Genomic DNA, 21,657 nt, shown 5'->3' on the forward strand with positions numbered 1-21,657 from the left:
CTAATATCCAGAATCTACAAGGAACTCAACAAGAAAAAACAACCTTGTCGAAAAGTGGGCAAAGGACTTGAACAGATATTTTTCAAGAGAAGATATGTAAGTGGCTAACAAACACATGAAAAACATGCTCAACATCACTGATCATCAGAGAATGCAAATTAAAACCACAATGAGATATCTTATACCAGTCAGAATGGCTGTTATTAAAAAGTCAAAAAACCCAAAAAGATGTTGGATGTTGGTGAAGATGCAAATAGAAGGGAATGCTGACACGATGCTGTTGGTGGGAATGTAAATTAGTACAACCTCTATGGAAAACAGTGTGGAGATTTTTCAGAGAACTAAAAATAGAACTACCATTTGAGCCAGCAGTCATCTATCCAGTATCTACCTAAAGGGAAAGAATATCAAAAAGATACCTGCAGTCATGTTTATTGCAACACTATTTGTAAGAGCAAAGATACAGAATTAACGTAAGTGTCCATCAACGGATGATTGGATAAAGAAATGTTGTGGATATATATACATACATACATATATATATATATGCCATGTATATATATCGGATATATATATATATATAACGTTAAGTCGTAGTAAGTGATTGTGTCTAAGGGCCACAAGTCTTTTTGAAGTTAGTTCATTCATAAAATCGCGGAAATTACAGAACCAGGAAGGACTTATCTCGATCAACATTTGAACTTCTGTATAGTCATTTCCCTTGCCTCCAGGTGCATTGTTCATTGTTCTCTTCCTTGTCTCCCACTCCTAAGTCAATAATTTGACAATCTCGTGTTTGATCCCTTTTTATACTCTATTGAAACTGTAAGAAGAAAGTTGGAATTATATGATTTGAAAGCTTTTTAAAAAACTTCTTGGAATAGCTTTTATGAATGACTTTGATACCAATTATGAATTTTTTGCTACCAATAACCTCGATTGTGATTTCAAAAGAATTTTAATTTCTGAAGACTTTAAAAAATTGACATAGGTTTAGGAGGAGATAAATATAGTGTTAAAAAGTTATTAGCCTTCAACAGCTCTGGAGCACGTTATCCCACAATTATAATCGAGGTAATACATGGGAACATCTAATATTAGTTCAGAGTGCTTCATCATGCATGTCATACAGTTGATGTGAGTGTTCACTGTTTTATTTGAACTTACCAGAAAGCCTCTGAGAGAGAGCCTCTCTAGGGACACTAGTAAAGCTCTAGGTTGATTTTCCTATCAATTTAAAAATTGTAGTGTGAATTGTTAATTTGAGAAATGTGCACTTTTAAGAAATGTTCCTTTGTTAAGAGTTAAAAATCAGAATACCAGAGCTGGAAGGTACTAAGGACATAATCTCATTCAGGGCAGTCCTTTTACATGTGAGAAAAGTGTCCCAGATGAGGTGAGGTGGCGTTTGCAATGTCAGCCAGTGAGCTAAGATGGAGATGTGGATGGAAGTGCCACGTCCGCTGTCCAGGTGTAGTTATTTTCACTGCATCTCATCGCCAGCTCAGCTGGAGCAGCAAAGGACTTGAATGAGGGCACTGTTTTATTTCTTTTTTTTTTCCCTCCCCCAGTGTTCACTCATTTCAGTGAAACTGTCTATATGAATGGTACTTTGTTTACATTTTGCTTTATTATTGTACTTCGGATTTAGGAATCTGAATAAAATAAGGCTAGCCTTAAATTTTAAAGACAACTTACCTGCTTTAACCAGCAAACCAGAATATGTTCATGCTATTCCACATTTTAGAATATAAAGAAGAAAGTTTACCAATGGCAATTAAATTTTTCTTCCCAGCCATGGTATATTTTTCTTCATTCATGTTGCATACCTATTTTCAGAGTGTTGGTCTGTTTTCCTGTTTTAAATCTGGTGCCTTAACTCTATTTACACATCACTACTTTTGTGGAAAATACTTTGATATTATAATTCTCTGTAGGATTTGGAAGGTGGCCTTAAATTCATGTTCATTTAATGTTTCATCACATTCAGATAAATTATTTGAATGTTATTTACTTCTGATTTTCTTTTCTTGTTTTTTTTTTTTTTTTTGAGACAGAGTCTCGCTCTGTCACCCAGGCTGGAGTGCAGTGGGGCGATCCCGGCTCACTGCAAGCTCCGCCTCCCGGGTTCATGCCATTTCCCTGCCTCAGCCTCCCGAGTAGCTGGGACTACAGGCGCCTGCCACGACGCCCGCCTAATTTTTTGTGTTTTTAGTAGAGACGGGGTTTCACCGTGTTAGCCAAGATGGTCTTGATCTCCTGACCTCGTGATCCTCCCGCCTCGGCCTCCCAAAGTGCTGGGATTACAGGCGTAAGCCACCGTGCCTGGCCACTTCTGATTTTCTTAACTGGGAAAAACAAATTAGAGATTAGGCAATACAAAAATATCTCTAGCCTGGTTTCTCACTGATTACCCTTCTTCAGAGACTACAACAAGAATGCATGGTATTATGAGGACATTTTAAAACCAATGCAAGGTAACTTATTTTAACCTTCTAAATAGGATTCCTTTAAAGCTGTCTGTGGTTGACTTTTCAGACATCTTATGAAAGTAATTTCTTCGGTGCTACTTGAAACATTTTGTTCTGTGGACTCAAGATCTGTGGTTTTTATTTATTTGTTTATATTTTTTTGAGATGGAGTCTTGCTCTGTCTCCCAGGCTGGAGTGCAGTGGTGCGATCTCAGCTCACTGCAACCTCCGCCTCCCAGGTTCAAGCCATTCTCTCGCCTCAGCCTCCCGAGTAGCTGGGACTACAGGCGCCTGCCACCATGCCTGGCTAATTTTTTGTATTTTTAGTAGAGATGGGGTTTCACCATGTTAGCCAGGATGGTCTCGATGTCCTGACCTCGTGATCCACCCGCCTCGGCCTCCCGAAATGCTGGGATTACAGGCATGAGCCACTGCGCCCGGCCAATCGAGTGCCTTTTAACAATGCGCCCCTTAAGCAGATGTAAGCACCGTAAGGCATATTGAGTTTTTTTGAAGTCAACACTTGAAAATCATTGGCAGTCGTTCCAGGCGTTTCACTTAACTTTGAGTTTCTTTGTGCTTTTTATTGTTTGTTTTTAATTCTAGTTGGGTAAGGCTAGAGGACTTATGTTTCAGTTGAACTTTTTTTCAGAGTAGTAGCTAAACTCGTTGAAGCTGTAGTTTCAGTTCAGACGTAATTTTAACTTTGGTATATTGCTAGGGCAAGGGCTTTCAATCATTAGCATGCATCAGAATTACCTGCAGGGCTCATTAAAACATGTATTACTATACCCCAAACTCTCCCAATATTTTAGGAAGGTCCTGGAGGCATCTCTGTGGAGGAGGAGAAGGGTATAAGGCAAGACTGGAGGCTGGCAGGAAGTGAATGTCATCTGAGGAAGAAGAATGAATTCAAGAGATATTTAGGAGCTCGAATTGATGGGATTTGGTGATGAGAGTTTTCAGGAAAGGGAGTTGTTTGGCTTAGGCCTCAGCTTCTGATGCTGAAGGTTGGAGGCTCCTCACCCAAGTGCATGCATCATTAATCCTCAAGCCTGTACAACCAGGACAGAGCATGTGGAAAGGTGTGCAGGCTTGAGAATTAGGTGATGCATGCACTTAAGAACTTATCAAACTTTAAATTCTGGGCAGAGATAATGACAGTGGCATTCTAAAGGACATAGCTGAGAAGTTTCCTGGGAAGTATTAGCATAATTGGGTTGGAACTAAATATGGTGAACAGGAGATGGGGATGGGGGGAGAACTCATTCGATTCATTAGTTTTGGGAAGGTTTTGCAAGATATTCAAACATAAAATGGGAACGTTGAAATCGATTGCAATCAATGTAAACTAATCTGAAAGACATCTGATTGAATGTATATTGAACTTGAAAGTTAACTGAATGTCAGGATTATATTAACCTGAATTTGAAAGCTAGTTATATTATTCATTTGAAGCCTGTCACTTCTTTCTCAATGATTTATACAGGATGATTGGTGATACTCTAATATTCTGAAATTCCAAGTGTTATATGGAAGGCTAAATAGGAAGTGCATGTGCGTGCATGTGCATGCATTTGTGTATATATATCAAATCAAGGATAGCTATGTAAATGGAAAAATTGACATAACGCATCCCATTGACTTTCTGAAGACAAGTAGCTTTATACAAGTTATCAGAAACAAAATATTTAGTTAAAAACAGACATTATGATTTATGTTTTTATTGGGGGAACCAGCCCCCAATATTTCAATGTAGGTTCTTTTCTATTTTCCCTAAGTGTCAGCCAGTCTAAGAAATAAAGGGAAAGAGTACAAAAGGATAAATTTTAAAGCTGGATGTCCGGGGGAGACATCACATGTTGGCAGGTTCCGTGATGCCCCCTGAGCCGCAAAACCAGCAAGTTTTTGTTATGGATTTCAAAAGGGGAGGAGTATACAAATAGGAGGGTATGGGTCACAGAGATCACATGCTTCAAGGGCAATAAAATATCACAAGGCAAATGGGCAGGGCAAGGTCACAAGGCCAGGGTGAAATTAGAATTACTGATGAGGTTCCCTGTCCCACTGTGCATGCATTGTCATTGATAAACATCTTAACAGGAAACAGGGTTCAAGAGCAGAGAACTGGTCTGACTAGAATTTCGCCAGGCTGGAATTTCCCAATCCTAACAAGCCTGGGGGTGCTGCAGGAGACCAGGGCGTATTTCATCCCTTATCTACAACTGCATAAGACAGACACTCCCAGAGTGGCCATTTTAGAGGCCACCCCCTGGGAGTGCATTCTTTTCCCAGGGCTGTTCCTTGCTGAGAAAAAGAATTCAGCAATATTTCTCTTATTCGTTTTGGAAGAAGAGAAATATGACTGTGTTCTGCCCGGCCCTGCAGGCAGTCAGACTTTATGGTTATCTCCCTTGTTCCCTGAACATCGCTGTTATCCTATTCCTTTTCTAGGTGCCCAGATTTTATGTTGTTCAAACACACATGCTCTACAATTTGTGCAGATAACACAATCATCACAGGATCAAGAGGCGACATACATCCTCAGTTTAAGAAGATGACAGGATTAAGAGATTAAAGACAGTCATAGGAAATTATAAGATTATTGACTGGGGAAGTGATAAATGTCCATGAAATCTTCACAATTTATGTTCAGAGATTGCAGTAAAGACAGGTGTAAGACATTATAAAAGTATTCATTTGGGGAACTAATAAATGTCTATGAATCTTCACAATTTATGTTCTTCTGCCGTGGCTTCAGCTGGTCCCTTCGTTTGGGTTCCCTGACTTCCCGCAACAATTTTTTGGACAATTACTATTGCTCAATTCCTCCAACTTTATTCATGAAATAGGTTGGATTTGCTTTTATTAGTCTTGGGAAGTTTGAAAATGTATTTGCACAGAAGAAATTTCTCATTCCTTTTTCTAATGGCACCTGTACTTTAAAAAATACATTTATAATTATCTAATGGAAAAGATGATCTCTTGGGAGTATTTTTTTAACCTTACTCTATTTTCCTTTTTTTTGTTTTTTACTTTTTTTTTTCTTTTATTATTATACTTTAAGTTTTAGGGTACATGTGCACATTGTGCAGGTTAGTTACATATGTATACATGTGCCATGCTGGTGCGCTGCACCCACTAACTCGTCATCTAGCATTAGGTATATCTCCCAATGCTATCCCTCCCCCCTCCACCCACCCCACAACAGTCCCCAGAGTGTGATGTTCCCCTTCCTGTGTCCATGTGATCTCATTGTTCAATTCCCACCTATGAGTGAGAATATGTGGTGTTTGGTTTTTTGTTCTTGCGATAGTTTACTGAGAATGATGATTTCCAATTTCATCCATGTCCCTACAAAGGACATGAACTCATCATTTTTTATGGCTGCATAGTATTCCATGGTGTATATGTGCCACATTTTCTTAATCCAGTCTATCATTGTTGGACATTTGGGTTGGTTCCAAGTCTTTGCTATTGTGAATAGTGCCGCAATAAACATACATGTGCATGTGTCTTTATAGCAGCATGATTTATAGTCCTTTGAGTATATACCCAGTAATGGGATGGTTGGGTCAAATGGTATTTCTAGTTCTAGATCCCTGAGGAATCGCCACACTGACTTCCACAATGGTTGAACTAGTTTACAGTCCCACCAACAGTGTAAAAGTGTTCCTATTTCTCCACATCCTCTCCAGCACCTGTTGTTTCCTGACTTTTTAATGATTGCCATTCTAACTGGTGTGAGGTGGTATCTCATTGTGGTTTTGATTTGCATTTCTCTGATGGCCAGTGATGATGAGCATTTTTTCATGTGTTTTTTGGCTGCATAAATGTCTTCTTTTGAGAAGTGTCTGTTCATATACTTTGCCCACTTTTTGATGGGGTTGTTTGTTTTTTTCTTGTAAATTTGTTTGAGTTCATTGTAGATTCTGGATATTAGCCCTTTGTCAGATGAGTATGTTGCAAAAATTTTCTCCCATTTTGTAAGTTGCCTGTTCACTCTGATGGTAGTTTCTTTTGCTGTACAGAAGCTCTTTAGTTTAATTAGATCCCATTTGTCAATTTTGTCTTAAACTAATTAGAATTAAAAAGTTTCACGTGAAAATTTGGTAACAAAATTCAGCTGTGAACTATGAGCTTCACTGTCATAAACTGTTGGCATTGATTAGCTGTAGATGAGGATTAAAATGGAGAATTAGGAGTAGGTGTTTCATTTTCTTCAGCCAAATGATCCTCATATGCTGTGAATAGACTTTTAGGTCAGATCAACTGGGGCTTGAATTATAACAATATAATAAAGGTGACTTCTGGAAAATTGCTTAATCTCTTTAAGCTTCAGTCTCACCTCTGTAAAATGTGAATAACACTGAATATAGAACTGCATTGGTGATAAAATTAAGCTGCATATGAAATGTGTAGGGCAATGCTGTATAGTACTTGTGTTTATTTTCTGTTGCCGCTATAACAAATGACCACAAATGTAGTGACTTAAAACAACACAAACTTACTCTCCTACATGTCTCTAGATGTCATGTCTAAAATGAGTCTTAAGGGGCGTCAGCAGGGTTGGTTTCTTCTTGCAGCTCCAGGGGAGAATCCACTTCTTTCTGTCTCTTCTAGGGATAGCCAAGCATTCCTTGGCTCCTGGCTGCATCACTGCTCCAATCTCTGCCTCTGTGGTCACAATCCCTTCTCCTCTACAACAGTTGAGTCTCCCTCTTCCTCCCTCTCATAAGGACACTTGTGATTATGTTTAGGACCTACTGGGATAATCCAGGATGTCTCCCCATCTGAAGATCTTTAATCACATTTGTAAAGTCCTTTTTGCCATGTAGGGTAACATTCACAGGTTCTAGGGATTAGGAAGTAGACCTTGGTGGGGAGTGGGGTCATTATTCAACCTCCCACTGAACTCAATAAATTTTCAGTATTTTAAAGTGTGGAGTAGGAACAAAGAATTCAAAATGGAATCTTTTTCTGTAGCTAAGAAAACCATTTGTGATGGCATAACATGGATTATTCACATACAGTATATTTTATGCACAGATGTATTTTACAGCATATACATAACCATTTTGGAATGCATAAAAATGGCATCTAAAATGTGTAATATTAGGTAATTGCTTAAATAAGGCCCAGCTGAGGGAGCAGGGTCATCTAAGTTGGTTACACTTGCTAGAAATATTTTGCAATATCATTGTAATGGATAAAATGAAGATCTGATATGTTCCTTTTTTTTGATACAGAGTCTCGCTCTGTTGCCTAGGCTGAAGCATGCAGTGGTGCGATTTTGGCTCACTGCAAACTCTGCCTCCTGGGTTCAATTGATCCTCCCACCTCAGCCTCCTGAGTAGCTAGGACTACAGGCCTCACCACCATGCCCAGCTAATTTTTGTATTTTCAGTAGAGAAGGGGTTTCATCATGTTGGCCAGGCTGGTCTGGAACTCCTGACCTCAAGTGATTACCCCACCTCATCCTCTCAAAGTACTAGGAATACTGGCATGAGCCAACCTACCGGGCCAGATACATCATTTCCTGCCACTTTGTATCTGAAAGACAAGAGAGCTTGAATGAGTTTTCTTCCAAGGTGGCAAGAATGTTGAGCTCTTGGCTCTACTAAATTGTAATTCTTCCTGCATTTAGTATATATGTTTACTGAGTGTCTATTAATGGTTTAGGCACTGAGGTAGGTCTTGCCCTTTGGTCTGATGGTATGTTTTTCATTAACTTCTTAGGTGTGTATTCCTTGCTTGTCTGTTTGCTTTGCTTATATATTTAATACCTTTTCTAGGTTACAGTCTTTAAATGAGCCTTTCAGCTAATTTTAGACCCCTGGGAACCTCAAGTCTGCTTTATCTGATTAGTGGAGTTAGCTAAATTCTGAGATCCTCCGAAACAGTGGTTCTCAACCATGGGAAATTTTGTACCCCCCTTCCCTTGGCCCCATGACATTTGACAATATCTGGAGACATTTCTGATTTTCATGCCTGGGGCCAGGGAGTGGCAGTGGTATCTAGTGGGTAGAGGTCAGGCATGCCGCTTAACATCCACAATGCATAGTACAGTTTCCCCCCGAAGCAGAGAATTATGAGGTTCAAAATGTTAATATTGCCGAGGTTGAGAAACCTTGGTCTAAAATTATATTATCTCGATTAACCTTTGGCATAAATCAAATTGTGAAAAATTTAGTGTGTTGTATCTTGGGATTGTGCCAGTAAACATGAGATAAAGAGGCTTTTGTGGAGCAGGCAATATTTAGGACTAGAGTGATTTATGACATAAAACTTGAGGGTTTGGAATCTCATTTGGGGAGGGTACTAATTTTCCTCATGGTTGAAAATTAAAATTTTGAAACCTCTCACTTATAGGCAGGGTAGAATAATTTACTTTTAAGTAATATGTAGACTTCTGAATGTGTTGCATGCATACATAGTTTGGCATGCATTATTTTGACCAGGGTTCATATCACACAGCACATTTAATATATATTAAATCACAGCTAAGGAATAGGTGCAGTGATAACTTATAAACAACAATTTACATCAGCTTATGCTTTACAGAGAACTTCCATGTACATCAGAAAGGAAACAAGTATTTATGTGCTAGGCATTTTGAATGTGTTTAATTTCCACAAAACCTAAAGATGGATATTATCTTTATTTTTTAAGATAATAAAATGTAACTTCAGGAAATTGACAGATTTTTCTATTTAATCTTGTACATGCTTGCTTTGTAATCTTGTTTATTTTCAGTTGATAGATATTTGTTTTACAGAAATCTTACTTATAAGGACCCAGCAGTGGTAAAATACAGGAAATGAATACTGTTGATCTCTCAGTATGAGAATTGTTGGTATTTCATTTACTTATAAGTCTTTTAAAAAGTGCTTTGGCAATATTTCATTTGTGAAATTCTGTAGTGTGTTGTATATACAGGATAGTGGAAAATATCTAAATTTTGTCAGAAAAAATGGCAGCGGGGAACTTCTACCATTGTCTTTGGGTGACAGATTTAGGAAAGAAATTATTGACAACAGGGTTTGAATCAATACTTAGAGAAAAAAATGAGTTATAGTTCAGGATATGATAAAGATAACTTTTTGGGATTAAGAAAGAAGTAATTTATTTAAAAAATATAGTAAGGTAGAAAATATTTGTGATTACCCTCATACTATTAATAAAACAGGGTCTTGGGAAAGCCTATGAATCACATCAAACCTTAATAGTTTTGTAACCTTGGCAAAGTTTCTTAAGCTTTTGGAGTTGCAGTTTCCTAATGTCAAAATCATTGCATTGTTGTGTGGATTAAAGGAGATAATGTAGAATACTCAACATAATGATTGATATAAAGTGATTAATAAAGGCAATTATTACAATTATTATATTACATAATTAAGTATAAAGGAGGACTTAAACAGATCACAACTAGAAAACACTTCATTAATACTAGTGTCCTTAAGATTTTTAAACTGTTCTGCCAAAAAAATAAATTTTTCAAAGTTTAAGTAAAATAGGTCTTTGTTATAGGACTTCTCATAATTTCAATTTGCTAGTATGTGTATTCAAGAGGACAGCATAGAATTAGTACTTTTAAAAATGTTTTGACCTTCAGACCTATTAAAATGTTGCCAGTTTCTCCTGTTTCATGGTACAGTTTGAAAAACACTTGGATGAAAACATATAATCAGGCAACTTTATTTTTATTCCATTATCATGATCCTAAAGACTAAAAGATTTATATTATCAAGTTTTATATTGGTTTTGAGCATGGGATCAAGTCTGGAAGGACACCTGAAATGTCTAGTTTAGTATTCTTTTAAGTTGTGTCTTCAGGAATATCAGTGGTTTGGAGAAAATTTTTGTTGATGTTAATACTCATCTCTACTCTTCGTCCTCCTTTGAAGAGAAGTCACTAGTAATTTAGTAATTGTGTGTGTGGTGTGAATGTGTGTGAGATGTAGAGATGGGTAAGAAGATGACCCACTAGTTCATCCTCACCCCTCATCTGCTCCACCTCTCAATAGTACTGTTGGCTCTGCCTAATCTCAACATCATTACATTGTCATATGGGTTAAAGGACACAATGTAGAATAGTCCACATAATGATTGATATAAAGTGTCTGTGTCTTGCTTGCCTGCACTGCAGTGGCCACTCCTGCCACACTGGGTGTCCCTTCTGTTGGTCTTGCTGGTTTCTCCTCTACTTCTTAACCCTTAAGTGTTGGGTTTGTGAGGGTTCAATCCCTGGACCACTTCTCTCTCTACTTATTTTCTTCTTTTTTTTTTGAGATGGAGTCTCGCTCTGTTGCTCAGGCTGGAGTGCAGTGGCGCAATCTCGGCTCATTGCAAGCTCCACCTCCCAAGTTCACGCCACTCTTCTGCCTCAGCCTCCCGAGTAGCTGGGACTACAGGCACCAGCCACCACGCCTGGCTAATTTTTTTTTGTTTGTTTGTATTTTTAGTAGAGATGGGGTTTCACCGTGTTAGCCAGGATGGTCTCGATCTCCTGACCTCGTGATCTGCCCGCCTTGGCCTCCCAAAGTGCTTGGATTACAGGCGTGAGCCACCGCGCCCGGCCTCTCTCTACTTATTTTCTAGGTGATTCCATTCAGTCTTAAGAGGTTCTATTTCGGCCGGGTGCGGTGGCTCACGCCTGTAATCCCAGCACTTTGGGAGGCCGAGGCGGGCGGATCACGAGGTCAGGAGATCGAGACCATCCCGGCTAAAACGGTGAAACCCCGTCTCTACTAAAAATACAAAAAATTAGCCGGGCGTAGTGGCGGGCGCCTGTAGTCCCAGCTACTCGGGAGGCTGAGGCAGGAGAATGGCGTGAACCCGGGAGGCGGAGCTTGCAGTGAGCCGAGATCCCGCCACTGCACTCCAGCCTGGGCGACAGAGCGAGACTCCGTCTCAAAAAAAAAAAAAAAAAAAAAAAAAAAAGAGGTTCTATTTCATCTCTATGCTGACAACTCCACTAATTACATCTCTAGTCTAAGTTTCTACCTTGATCATCTTATTCGAATGTCTACCAATTTACCTACTCAACATTTTTACGTTAAGTGTTTGACACTTAACATGTCTAAAACCAAAGCCTACTATTTTCATTGCTGCAGTTACCTAGCATTATCACCTTTTAAACTGTTTGGAAGATCAGTTTAAAAATCTTAAGGACATAGTATCAGTGAAGTGTTTTCTGGTTGGGATCTGTTTAAGTCCTACTTTATACTTAATTATGTAATATAATAATTGCCTTTATTAATCACAGGAGAAAAATCATGTGTGAGTTTATTTGCTTGACATCTACTCTCTCCCTCAACACATTTTATATAACCGAATGTCATAACTCCATTTAATAAACAGATCATACATAGTGGATACTAAATTCTGTATTCAGTAGTCACCTTAATATGCACTCTGTTTGTGGTTTACCGTCTAATGGGGAGACACACGTCTCAGTTGTGAAGTTAGCTTTATGTAATAACAAGCATTTTACAAAAAGTAGAAAAGAGGCATTATAAGTCTCTGAGAGGGTTAGGGATTAAACCCACCTTTCGGCTCCTGCAGCAGCACTCCTCTGCTGTGTTACTTAAGTGGGAATGTGTGCCGGTGTCTTTGAATGTGTGTGTGTGTGGTTTGTTTCTCTTTAAGTGAAACTATGCTATTCTTAGTAGTGTGTGGGAGAGCTGTGAAATTTAATAACAAATTATTTTTAACAAGAGGGTACTTATTCACTTATCAAGATTGGAATAAGCATTATGTTGCTAGGGCAAAGTGTTGAATTTCTAAGTTTTTTTCTCAAATAAGTAAGTACAGAAATCGTCAGGTTCATATATTTGGGTTCACTAATTGTCTCCAGGGATGATCTTATTTTCTCAAGTGTCACTTTAATAGTTTCCACAAGGATTATAGCATGTTTGTAGCAATGGCAGATTAAAACCAATGAGTCACACGCCTCTAACGTCACTGGGAGGTTGTCAAATGGAATGCAGCTTCATTTTTAGGAATGAAGGTGGGAGGGAAGGAGGAAGATTCTGTTTCTTACTTTTCTTTTTAATGCAGCTTACTTTTTTTGAGAGAAGGAAAGAAGTGAAGTATTCTAAGAATTCATCTTCAACTTGGTTTATTCACATATCTCTTGTTTGACACAGTGATGAGAGAATGGTGATTGCACTTTTCTCTATTTTAAATAGTGCGATGGATGAGCTTCCATTCATAGAACAATAGAACTTCATTTAGTGGAACAAGAAGCCAGTACCTGATATATTCCTAAATTCCTATTTTGATTCCTAGGTTTTGAAGAGCAATAGCCCCTTCCCTTAGAGACAGTGGTATTAAAAATGATTTTCTCATTATTCTCTTAAAATTTCACTTAGTACATTTAGGGTTTCTTATGACACCTACACTTTTCTCCTGTTTGCAGATAGACTGGCTTGTTGCATATATAAAAATGAGGTCAGGAGTTTGAGACCAGCCTGGCCAACATGGTGAAACCCCATCTCTACTAAAAATACAAAAAATTAGCCGAGCGTGTTGGCGGGCTAATCCCAGCTACTTGGGAGGCTGAGGCAGGAGAATCACTTGAACCTGGGAGGTGGAGGTTGCAATGAGCCGAGATTGTGCCATTGTACCAGCCTGGGCAAAAAGAGCAAAACTCTGCCTCAAAAAAAAAAAAAAAAAAAAAAAAGCCACTGCTCTGTCCTCAGAAGAACTTCTGCTTTGAATTTTCCCTACTGTCTCCCACTGCCACACATGCCTCCGCTCTTGCCCCAGACATATCTTACATATTTAAACCAGATGCAGTCCATATACTTTTTCTTCCTGTGACTGCTCATGAAATCATGATTCACGGCCTCATTTCTTGATTTTTTTTTTAAAGTTGTGAACAGGTGGCCAAGCTGCATAAGCAACAACTGGAGAGCAGAGATTACTTAGTGGCTTGGAGAGGGACCAAGTATCTTGTGAGCCCAGCTCTTCTAATATCAGTCCAGTTTCCCAAGAGGCAACTCCCAGGTCAGCTGGTGCCACCCAGGGCAGGGCAGGGCTGGAACTGACTTTTGAAGGGTGGGGTCTGTAGGAAGAATCCATGCATTGCTCTGGGAAGTGGCCTCAGGAAGTAGAGGGCTGGGGACAGAATCACTCATGAGTTGCAGTTGTTCTGGGCAACAAAGCAAGGCGGATACTTATTCTGGTAGCAGGGTGGAGTTTGAACTGGGCAGTTACCTCTGCTCAAGCCCCTTGAAGAATTTCAGATTCCCTGTTAACCATGGAGGCATGGGCTGGAACCTGGGTGTGGGGGCAGGTGAGTTCAAACTTCTTACCTTTTCTATTAGGATATGGATAAATCTTCCCCCGGGGATTCTTTGGACAAAAGCATTCCCATTCTGTCAAAAATTCCAGTGTGAGGTTTTTATCATACATGTTTCCCTGTATAATGATTCAGTCAGATAACTGTATTTGATCTTAAACAAGATTGGCTTGGACAGGATAGGGGCTGGGATTTGGGGAGAAGAGATGATTTTGGAGCATAAAGAATTCAACTCCTAGGAGGTTATGTTATTTAGGCAAAGCATGGGGAGATCAGGCCTTCCAGCGTTGCAAATGAGAATGCTGGTACCTTGAGAAAGAGAGGTACTAAGACATGTGAGAGGAACACAGAGAAGTGGGATTCTGTGGCAAATTCTATGAAGATTTACTCCCACGTGGGGAAAAATTTCCTGTCTGTCTTGGCCCCGATCTGCGGAGCTGGTTCTGTGAGTGGCTTTGATAGCTCATATATGAACATTTAAATGCTTGGCTGTTCTTAGCTAGGCCTTTGATGGACTCTGGTATGCAACCATGTGGCCAGTGTGGCTCCAGCTCCCTGCTGTCTGGGCCCACACGCAGACTCCTTAGAGCATAGTATGCTCTAAACATACCCTGGGGAAGGCGGTGCTGCGTGCATGTGCATGGGCCCAGAGTTAGCTCCTTGGATAAACAGAAGGTATTTGGAAATATTTTTGATGCAGCCCTAGCCCTAGAACATAGTTGGCTGGTGCACTGTGGTAAAACTATAATCTCATCCATTAGCACCTTATTCCAAACCCGATCATAAATGAAGATAGATTTTGGCTGTGTAGGCACATTTTCCCTCAGATTTTGGAAAATTTAAGGGTATTTGGCCAAGGCAGGCCCTGGTAAACCAAGGATGTGTGGGGAGGGCTGGCTTGGGGCCAACATGGAAGTTTGGACAATGCTAATAATACCACGCCAGTGTGCTTTGCCCTTGGTTTGACCTTCTAGAAATTATTTCTTATCCTTCTTTAAAGCCTTCCATGGCAAAAGGGCAAGGAAAGTATAACATCGAAGAGTGCCTTGAATTATTCTTCACAGAAATGTCTCTTCTGAGGAAGAAAACTGTGTGTTGGGGGTGGAGGGGGCGGAGTTGACTGTCCTCCAGCCACTGCCCTGTCCCCTAGTAGTTTGGTTGAGATGGATAATTAAGGAATAGCCTTGAATTGTCTCACTTACTTGTCCTGCTTTGATTAAGCATTTTTTAAATCTCTCACTAAAGCCCAGTGAGGCTGGTACTGTTGTTCCCATTTTACAGGTGAGGCTTTGGAGACAGTGAAGTGATGCAATCAAGTTCTCACAGCTAGTGAAAGTGGAGCCAGAATTTACACACTGGAGGTCTGAACCCCAAAGTCCCGCACTCAACCAAGCTTCCTTCTCAGGGAACGACCCGGCCTGGGATCCCTGAAGACCCACAGCATCTATGTAGACTTTTTTACCCCCTGGTCCTTTGGTTAGAAATGATATTTCTTGATTGACTTGGTACTAGTATTTTAAAACCTTTGAGTAAAGAAAAGAGGATCAGACCTAGAGCTTCCTGGTTCTAAGTTAACATAGTAGCAGTTAGGATAAGATGATTAGAGCTACATGAGTCCACTTGAGAGCTTGGGGCTCCCTTGTTCTTACTCTCTGGCAGAAAGCTCAGATGTCCATGATGGGCATATAGTTTCTGGCCCTTTGCCAGAAAGCAAAGGAATTATCAGAGCTATTCCATTAATAGAGTGGAAGATTGTGTCTGTGCTGTATTTGCTATTTCTTGAATATTAAACATGTAAAAGTTAATGTATGATCCAAGTATAGAGTAAGGGCTATCAACATACCCAAGATAGGTATTTTTTTTGCAACTATTAATATTTCATATCTACCCTTTTTTTTTTTTTTTGGATGGAGTCTCGCTCTGTCGCCCAGGCTGGAGTGCAGTGGCATGATCTCCGCTCACTGCAAACTCTGCCTCCTGCATATCTACCCATTTTTAATGCAGATTTGGGTTTCAGTGCAAGTATGGATTCTTTGGGCTCTGTCTTTCAGAGCTCTGTTAGGAAGCTTTTTCATCACATAGGCCACCATGTAAGCTTTGTATTCAGTCCTTTGAAGTTTGTACAAAGCACTTTGGTCTTTGTTTCTGTATCTGTTTTTTGGAGGGATTATTGATTTGATTCTAAAGAATTCTATTTTATTGCAATTTAAAGATAACAGGTTAGTAAGAAGTATAATTATGAGTATCAATACAATGGACATATTTGAAGTAGGTTAATGCAATTTAATTGTTCTCTGACATTGTATGAGTATTGTCTCCTGAGCTTTTATCATTTCAGGCTTTTTATTGCTAATTTACATTTCTATAGGTTAAATAAATGTATTTAACCAGAATGTGAGAGCATCTGTTTGCCATGTACTGTGTGAGGCATTTTTAATCAAATATTTTTATGTGCTTGCCAAGTGGTAGACCCTGTCTTAAGGCAGTTGGAATATAGCAGTGAACAAAATCACAAAAGTCCTTTTGGATTCAGGTAGAGGAGAGAAAAAAATGCCTATAGTAGATGGTTATAAATACAAAAATAAAGCACGGATGAGAGATTGGGTGTGTCAGGTGGGCTAGTTGCAGTTCTAAATATTGGGGTCCACTGATGGGCCTTGCCATCACATGGCTTACAGCCTTGTAATAATTCTTTGTTCACAGAGTTGTTCTTTGGTCATAGTGTAGAGTAAGGGCTATCATCATACCCAAGATAGGTATTTTTTTAAACTATTAACATTTTATCTGTACCCATTTTTATTGCAGACTTGGGTTTCAATGCAGGTATGGGTTCTTTGTTCTCTTCTCTCTCCCCTCTCCCCTCTTCTCTTCCTTTTTTTAAGAGAGGGTCTCGCTTTGTCGCCCAGCCTGGAGTGCAGTGGTGTGGTCATAGGTCACTGCAGCCTTGAATTCCGGGGTTCAAGAGATCCTTCTGCCCTCAGCCTCCCAAGTAGCTGGAACTATAAGCATGTGCTACTGTGCCTAGCTAATTTTTACATTGTTTAAGAGGCAGGGTCTTGCTATGTTTTCCAGGCTTATTTTAAGCTTCTGGACTCAAGCGATCCTCCCATCTTGGTGTTCCAAAGTGCTGGGATTACAGGAATGAGCCACTGTGCCTGGTCTGTTTCTTGATGAACACTTCACCATTAGAAGGAAATTTCCTTCTAATCTACTGAAACAGAGGGCATTATCCCTATTTTGTCCAGAAGGAAATCAAAGCTTTGAGAGTCAAGTAAATTACCAAATGAACACAGTGAGACCCAGATCTGACTCTAAAGCGCAGGCACTTAAACATGGTATCAGACCATGTCAACTTTGGACATTTTTGTTGTGGAAAAATTATCCAGCTTTGGAGCTAAGGCTGTCTTATATTTCATTCTGAGGTGTCGTACAGTAAGTAGGCTGGTTCATGGAGTGTGTGTGTGTTACCTGTGTTACTGTGAGCTTCCCCTTCACCATTGCAGTAGTTCTATTTTAAAGGACTTTGGGTTATGCCCTGTGGCCACATGACAGGCAAAGGAGCTGCTTGGTTACCGACTTCCATGCAGTGGAATGCATTTGTATGTGAGAGAGTGAACTCTGTTTACTCCAGCAAATCATTGACTACTTGAATTCCTGGCATTGCATTTCAGAGATAGGACACTAATTTGGCTGGCCTATGTATCATGTCCAAGAGCATGTTATAAATGCTCATATTTAGAAGGGAATGTAAAGTGAGTAAAAGGTAATAATGCGAAGGTCACTGCTTATTGTGTTTATCACAGAATAGGACATCCCTTGTATTTCCAATGATTGTTTCATCATGATAAAAAGTGAAAACAAATGAGTATGTTGGATTAGAAACCTTTTTGAGGACGGTGGAAATGAGGTCAGGGGTTCAAGAGAGCTCTGTTTTTCCTTCTGCCTTGAGTGTGCTTATGATCAAAGTGGGAGGATGTTCAGCCCAGTGCATTCTTTGTCCTATGCATTGATGGTTCTTTTGTGCTTTGGCTAATTTAATGTTTGACATGTGTATGTTGGTTATTAGTCTAAAAAAGGGGCTATATATTTGCAACTCTGCTATTTTTTGTTGTCAGTTTCTAGTGACTTTTCCCACTTACTACTTCTAAGTTAAAGTGCTGGGTTTTTGTTTGTTTGTTTGTTTGTTTGTTTTTTGAGACGGAGTCTTGCTCTTGTTGCCGAGACTGGAATGCAGTGGCGCAATCTCAGCTCACTGCAACCTCCGCCTCCCGGGTTCAAGCTGTTCTCCTGCCTCAGCCTCCTGAGTAGCTGGGATTACAGGCGCCCACCACCACGCCTGGCTAATTTTTGTCCTTTCGGTAGAGACGGGGTTTCCCCGTGTTGGCCAGGCTGGTCTTGAACCCCTGACCTTAGGGGATGCGCCCTCCTCAGCCTCCCAAAGTGCTGGGATTACAGGCGTGAGCCATTGCACCCGGCCATTGCTGTGGATTTTTATAAGATAATTTTCTTTTTACTCAAGAGTTAAGCTATGGTTTGAGCACATGGGCTGTGGTATTTATTCTACTTGTTTACTTTTTTGAAGGATAATATACAGAAAAGCATACATATTATAAATGTACAACTTAAATACTTTTTGGAAACTGAGCACACCTGAGTAGCCAGCTTCCAGATCGAAGCACAAACAATTGTCATCCTAGTGCCCCATCCTCTTCTAATCTCTTCTGTCATTCTCTTCCCACAAGGGTAACCACTACCCTGACTTCTAACAGCATTTTTTTATTCAGCCTGTCTTTGTACTTTATATGAATGGAATAATACAGCCTGTACTCTTTTGCATTTGGCTTCTTTTTCTTTCCGTTATTTGAGAGGTTGAACTTGTGGTTGAATATAGTTGAAGGTTATTTTCATTGCCATATGATATTTCATTACGTGGATATGCCATAATTTATCTATTATAATGTTAAGGACATCTACGCTGCTTCTAGTTTTTGTTGCGATGAATAGTGCTGTGATAAACATTCTTGTATATAACTTTTTGTTAACATATATAAGCGTTTATGTTGGATGTATACCTAGGAATGGAATTATTAGGTCATAGAATATCAATGTATTTAGCTTGAATAGATATTACCAAGTGACTTAAGAGTTTAAGTAGTTGTACCAATTTACATTTCCATCAGTAGTGTGAGAGTTCATGAATTTCATTGTTGAGATTTTTTTTGGGAGGTGGGTAAGAGGTGCATGCTGTTCTTAGGTTCATTTCAGTATAAGTTTGTTTTCTGGAAAGGAATGGTCTTAGTTGCCTTGTTGATTCTTTGAAAGCTAAGTTAAAAATTAGTCTCTGTGTACTCACATTCTCTTTTTACTTTTTCTCTGTATATATGAATATATATGTGTTTTATGTTGATGTCTTCTACATGCATATATAGATGTGTGTATATTTTATCTTAAAGTATACTACTGTGCTGTTAGACTGGACAGGCCAATTAGAAGCTTTCTTAATCAGGCTTCTACAAGTCTCTGAATTCACACCGATCCTGCTTAAGTGTCTCTAATGAGGGGAAGTGCTTTCTTTTTAGGATGACCCATCCCTTTGTGAAGTAGCATATTGTTGCTTCTTCAACACTGTGGTGCCATCTGCCTCTTTTTAACTTCTCCCATAAGTATCATGCCCTTTCATATGTGAGCAAAAAACCCATGATTCTTATAATACAGTAAAGTTTCTTCAGGCAGAGGTTCATGGCTGTTTTTTAAACTGCCACTTTTCAACATTTGCAGGGTCAAAGTCTCTGAGCAGTTTGCTCTGGGGAACTTGGATGAAAAACCTTATGGATGATGAAAAAAAAAACCCTCAGTGCAAAAAACCCCTCGCTTTTATTTTTCATTGTGTTTTTAAGGTTTTTTTTCCCCCATTTCCCAGTTCTTTTTTCATGAACACACTGATCCCCCCCTCATTGGGTTTAAACCTTGTTTAAGAAAGAATACAAAAAATGCACATAATGTATTTAAAAATTAGACTAAAATGAATAAAATGTAAAAACAGCACTGCTTTTTATAGAAAACTGACAAATTATATTAATGAATATCAATGAATACAGAAAATCAATGCATTATACTTTTGTCAAATCAATGAATATGGAAAAATTCTTCTGATGGAGATAATATGAGCTCTAAGAGATTTGGACTTCCATGTGATATTAATATTCATAGAACTTTAGAATGAAAATGAGTTTTTTTCTAGCTATAATTAATAATTTAAGGTTCACGGATATTACCTAATAGATATTTTCTTTCTTTACAGGCAAGAAGAGACTGACAGGAGAGTGAAAAATGTAAGATACATTTACCTTAATGGAGCATTATAAGTGGCTTTCACTTTCATGTTCTGTAAGAAGGCAGTGAATCTGAAAGTATACTCTACATCTCTTTTCTAATTAATTTTTTGCTACAAACCAATCAGTTACAAACAGTAAATATGTTTAAATATATGCATTACAATATATGGTTAGGTTGTTCAGCTCCCACTTATAAGGGAGAACGTGTGGTATTTGGTTTTCTGTTCCTGCATTAGTTTGCTGAGGATAATGGCTTCCAACTCTGACCATGTCCCTGCAAAGGACATGATCTTGTTTCTTTTAATGGCTGCATAGTATTCTAGAGATGAACAATGAGAACGCATGGACACAGGGAGGGGAACAACACACACTGGGGCCTGTCAGGTGATGGAGGGAAGGAGAGTCTCAGGTTAAATAGCTAATGCATGTGGGACTTAATAGCCAGGTGATGCCTTGATAGGGGCAGCAAACCACAATGACACACGTTTACCTACATAACAAACCTGCACATCCTGCACATATATCCCAGAACTTAAAATAAAATTAAATTTAAAAACATATTGTTAGAGTGGTATAAGAGGATAGGTTAGATTTAGGAAGCTGTTTGTTATGTGTTAGCAATACGCTAAAGGCAAGTAAACACATTTTAAGATTTTTATGGGAGTAAATAGGAAACTACCAATTTAGACTTTAAGGAAAAGCACTGACTGTTTAAGGACTCTGGGTAATTCATCAATGTAGACTCATATGTCTTACAATATTTTATGGAAATTGCAAGAATATCTAAAAATGTTGCAGCTTTATTAAAAAGTTTAACATCCTTATTAAGGAAGCTGAGAATTATTGATGTTTAGGTGATCATTCTGTAAGTTCGATGAAAAAATATTGATTGCTTTAAAAGTTTCATTTGTGTTTTCTCTTATTTTTTTCCCTCTTCATATATACTAGTAGAGTATATGAATGACTACCTTTTGGAGTCTGGACTTTTGGTCTAAGAACTTGCTCAGAGACAGGAAAATTTAGCAAGAAAAGTTAAGATTTTTAATGACTTTTACCTTTCCCATAAACTTAAAAGAAAGTCTACTTTTCACTTACAGAGTAATATGTGCTATCATTTATCTACAGTACTCACCTATATTTGAGCTTGCAATTGGTTGCTAATCGACTGATCTTGTTGTTCATGGATTTTTTTTTTTTAAGGTTTTGATAACATTGTACTGGCTGGGAAGAAAAGCACAAAGCAACCCGTACTATAATGGTCCCCATCTTAATTTGAAAGCGTTTGAGAATCTTTTAGGACAAGCACTGACGAAGGTAAGTAAACTACATCTGTGTGAGATTACTGCTGTAATACAGTATCACTGCTTTCCCTTCCTCCTCTCTTCTTTTTCTTCTCCTTCTCCTCTATAACAAATATGGCAACTCCGACTCTCTTTGTCCTACTATCAATTGGGCTGAGTAAAGAGGAATGTTACTCATTTACTGGCTTTATATGCCACCACCAAGGAGTCAGTTGGGTCTATTCCAGAGCAATTTCCAAGGT

The 21,657-nt window shown here is 39.0% G+C and overlaps 1 protein-coding gene across 46 annotated transcripts in view; it reads left to right on the forward strand.

The window, feature by feature from the left end:
• Positions 1-21,657, forward strand: part of LMO7 (LIM domain 7) — a 310,361-nt gene that overhangs the window by 227,055 nt on the left and 61,649 nt on the right. For 45 of the 46 annotated variants that reach the window (XR_010150516.1, XR_010150517.1, XM_016925377.3 and 42 more), the window contains 2 exons: positions 20,081-20,111; positions 21,315-21,428. Coding sequence is in view for 37 of the 46 variants with exons in the window: in XM_016925377.3 (XP_016780866.2) it covers positions 20,081-20,111; positions 21,315-21,428 (145 nt within the window). In the remaining 9 variants the exon portion in view is untranslated. Of the gene's footprint in view, positions 1-13,754; positions 13,774-20,080; positions 20,112-21,314; positions 21,429-21,657 lie in introns of those variants that run through there. The other variant, XM_063792215.1, reaches the window with a different exon arrangement.

The sequence above is a fragment of the Pan troglodytes genome, chromosome 14, assembly GCF_028858775.2.
Source record: "Pan troglodytes isolate AG18354 chromosome 14, NHGRI_mPanTro3-v2.0_pri, whole genome shotgun sequence".
Taxonomy (NCBI): Eukaryota; Metazoa; Chordata; class Mammalia; order Primates; family Hominidae; genus Pan; species Pan troglodytes.